The 4,083-nt window shown below is 57.7% G+C and overlaps 1 protein-coding gene across 1 annotated transcript in view; it reads left to right on the plus strand.

The window, feature by feature from the left end:
* The window catches only part of LOC102238816 (membrane metallo-endopeptidase-like 1), a 24,590-nt gene that overhangs the window by 16,479 nt on the left and 4,028 nt on the right, over positions 1-4,083 (plus strand). The window contains exons 8-11 of the mRNA XM_014543616.1: positions 1,496-1,632; positions 2,304-2,397; positions 3,393-3,521; positions 3,938-4,036. Of these exons, the coding sequence (XP_014399102.1) occupies positions 1,496-1,632; positions 2,304-2,397; positions 3,393-3,521; positions 3,938-4,036 (459 nt within the window). The remainder of the gene's footprint in view (positions 1-1,495; positions 1,633-2,303; positions 2,398-3,392; positions 3,522-3,937; positions 4,037-4,083) is intronic.

Here is a 4,083-nt window from a genome sequence, read left to right on the forward strand (position 1 = left end):
GTGTGTGTGCACCTGTGTGTGTGTGCACCTATGTGTGTCTGCAAGAGTGTGTGTGCACCTGTGTGTGTGCACCTGTGTGTGTTCACCTGTGTGTGTGCACCTGTGTGTGTGCGTGAACGCTCTCTGTCCCACTGTCTGTCTGCCCCGGGCCGGCACCCACTGCCCCGTTGCTGCAGCTCTAGGAGAATTCTCAATAGTCCACAGAGTAAGTTGAGCAACTCCATCCTCCCGGGTCCCCTTGAGTATTATGGTCATTTGCATTTTCTTACAAAACTGAGAGTCAGGCCCGGCCTTGTGGCTCAGTGGGTGAGCGTCGACCTATGAACCGGGAAGTCATGGTTCGATTCCCAGTCAGGGCACAGGCCCGGGTTGCGGGTTCAACCCCGAGTGTGGGGCGTGCAGGAGGCGGCGATCAATGATTCTCTCTCTTCATTGATGTTTCTCTCTCTCCCTCTCCCTTCCTCTCTGAAATTAATAAAAATACAAATTTTTTAAAACCTCAGAGTCAGCTTGCCAATCCCACACGCCAGCCTGGGAGAGGCTGACAGGGCTGCTTCGACTCTACGTGCCGATCTGGGGGAAATGGGCGTCTTCCCTGCTGAGGCCTCCGGTCCCTGAGCCACATGCGTGTCCGTGTGCTCCCGTTCCCTCCACCCCCTCGGGGGCTGCCGAGCTCTCTGCTCCGAGGCCGGCTACACCTCTCAGGAGGCGCCTCCCTGGCCCGCTGTTTACACACCTGCAAATGTGTCCTCGCCACGTGCCCGCCTGTGGCTGGTTATGCGGAACCTGGGCTCCGGCACGGCGTCCGCTCGATGCCCGGCATTGGTTCCCACCCCCTGTCGGTGCCGTTAGAGTTCACGGCTTCTGCACACAAACCACGGCGTGGGGAGAAGTGACGGCGTGGTCTCTTCCCCTCCAAGCCCCGCGGACTCTCTCACCCCTTGGTCTGGTTGAAGGGCGGCGGCCTCCAGCCGGTGCCAGAGTGACCGTGAACTGGGGTTACTGCTGCAGCACTGAGTGCAGGTCCTGCTCCTTTAGTCGTGTTGCTACGTGGTGCTTCCCCAGGACTCTTCCCATTACTGTTGAGTTTTCAGATATAATCTGGCACCTGCTCCCCGGCTGTCAGCTCTGCAGTTATGTCACCACCAGGCCCTGCCCTGTCACCACCTCCTCTCCCTCTTTTTTTCTTTTTAATTATATCTTTATTAATCTCAGAGAGGAAGGGAGAGGGAGAGAGAGAAACAGCCATGATGAGAGAGAATCATGGATCAGCTGCCTCTTGCACACCCCACACTGGGGATCAAGACCACAACCCATTGCCTGTGCCCTGACCAGGAATCGAACCGTGACCTCCTGGTTCCTAGGTTAATGCTCAACCACTGAGCCACACCAGCGGGGCTGCACCTTCTCTCTTATTTCTTGGCTATTCTCTGGTGGGGGCTGGGTGTCCTGGGCGCCCCGGCGCTGTGCCCACCTCTCTCTCTCCCCTCCCCAGGGATTTAACTGGACCCTCTTCATACAGTCAGTGCTGACTTCTGTCAAAATCCAGCTGCTGCCCGATGAGGAGGTGGTGGTCTACGGCATCCCCTACCTCCAGAAGCTGGAGAGCATCATCGACGTCTTCTCAGACAGGTGCAGCCGGGGGCCGGGGGGCCCGGCAGCCTCTGCACCTTTGCCCTGCTCTGCCCCCTCCCCGCAGCTGCTCCTCTCAGGAGAGAGCCCCCCGGGCCATGACTGAGCATGGGGGACACGGGGTGAATGGTAATGGCCAGTGGAGCCACCTGCTAGGGACTGAACCCCTCCCGAGGCATCTCAAGCCTCCAGAGCCCACAGGCTGTAGCCGGGGGTAGAGCTTCCTGTCCCAGGCCCGTCTCCATCTCTCATGAGATGCCTCAGAGGCCGTCTACCGCACTGAGCTCCCTGTCCCAGAGAGACCCTGGCGGCCAAAGACCCATAACCAATATCCCTCCCTGAGCAAATGCCACTTACCTGTCCTGTCCGCCCTCTGCCCCACCCCCAGGACCATGCAAACTCCCCCTCACCTGCCTGTCCGCCCTCTGCCCCGCCCCCTGTCCCCCCTCACCTGTCCTGTCTCCCCTCACCTGTCCTGTCCCCCCTCACCTGTCCTGTCTCCCCTCACCTGTCCTGTCCCCCCTCACCTGTCCTGTCTCCCCTCACCTGTCCTGTCCCCCCTCACCTGTCCTGTCTCCCCTCACCTGTCCTGTCCCCCCTCACCTGTCCTGTCTCCCCTCACCTGTCCTGTCCCCCCTCACCTGCCTGTCCGCCCTCTGCCCCGCCCCCAGGACCATGCAGAACTACCTGGTGTGGCGCCTGGTGCAGGATCGCATTAGCAGCCTGAGCCAACGGTTCAAGGACGCACGTGCAAAGTACCGCAAGGTGTGTGAGACCCGCACCAGTGGCTCCGGCCCCAGCCCTGAGCCCAGCCGTCATTCCTTCAGTTCGCTTATGATACTCAGCCCCTGAGGGGGTGGGGGGCACGAGCACTGAGGTCATGGGGTCCAGCCATCAAGGAGGCCAGGGCGGCAAGCACAGGGAATGAGGAGCTTGGGGCTGGGTAGGGCCCCTCCATCCCCCAACTCCCTCCCTGGGTGGAACCCCCTGCAAACGGCACACTCGACCATCCCCACCCCCATGCCCAGCATTCAAAGGTAGGTCTCTGAGGTTATCCCGTGTCTCCCCCACAACCACTGGGTGCTCTAAAGCTGAGGAGGGGAAGTACATGTTGGTAAATGCCCTGGAATGAATGAATGACAGTGAGTGAGTGAATGAATAAGTGAATGAATGACAGTGAGTAAGTGAATGGATGAATGATTGAGTGAATGAGTGAATGAATGACTAAGCAAATGAATGGGTAAATGAAGAATGACTAAATGAGTGAATGACTAAGTGAATGAATGAATGTCTAATTAAATGAATGAATGGATAAGTGAGTGAATGAATGAGTGGGTGAATGAATGATTGAATAAGTCAATGAATGAGCGAATGAATAAGAGAAAGAACAAGGGAATGAATGAATGAATGGATAAGTTAGTGAATGGATAAGTGAATGAATGGATAAGTGAATGAATGAATACATGAGCGAATGACTGAGTAAATGAATGACTGAGTAAATGAATGACTGAGTAAGTGAATGAATAAATGTCTAAGTGAATGAATGAATGGATAAGTGAGCGAATGAATGGTTAAGTGAGTGAATATCTAAGTGAATGAATGATGGATAAGTGAGTGAATGAATGGTTGTGTGAATGGATAAGTGAAAGAATGAATACGTGAGTGAATGACTGAGTAATGGATGACTGAGTAAGTGCATGAATGAATGTCTAAGTGAATGAATGCATGAATGAATGAATGGATGGATGAATGACCACCAGGTGCTGTACGGCAAGACCACAAACGAGGTGCGCTGGCGGGAATGCGTCAGCTACGTCAACAGCAACATGGAGAGCGCCGTGGGCTCCCTCTACGTCAAGAAGGCCTTCTCCAGAGGCAGCAAGAACGCGGTGGGTGCCGGCTCCCTGTGCTCGAGGGCTCGTGCAGGGACGCACCCGCGTGACCACAAGACGCGCTGGCCCTGTGACTCAGAGCTCCCACGGGGAGGCTGTGGCCCCAGCAGTGAGGGTGTTTTCGGGGAGGCGACGGGGAAGCACACGTTTACCCTGATGCCCAAGAAGGGGAGGCCAGGGGAAGCCTCGCCCGCCGGGCCCGGGGCCCCAGCCGGGCAAGGACCTTGCAGGCTGCCAGGGACGGTTGGCGTGTGTGTCCGGGGGTGGGAGGCCCTAGGTGCCCTAGAACGGAGCACAGCTGTAGAGACCCTGTCCCAGGAGGGCCAGCCCCGCCCCAACCCCACTCCCATCCGGAGCAGCCGCTGCTGGGGCTGTGGGCCAGGCGGTCACCCGGGCACATGGGGTGCTCCCAGGTCGGAGAGCTCATCGACAAGGTGCGGGCCGTGTTCGTGGAAACCCTGGGCGAGCTGAGCTGGATGGACGAGGCGTCCAAGAAGAAGGCCCAGGAGAAGGTGGGCGGGGCTGCAGGGCCCAGGGCCGGGCTCCCAGCAGCCATGGC

Source organism: Myotis brandtii, unplaced genomic scaffold (genome assembly GCF_000412655.1).
Source record: "Myotis brandtii unplaced genomic scaffold, ASM41265v1 scaffold1095, whole genome shotgun sequence".
In the NCBI taxonomy this organism is placed as follows: domain Eukaryota; kingdom Metazoa; phylum Chordata; class Mammalia; order Chiroptera; family Vespertilionidae; genus Myotis; species Myotis brandtii.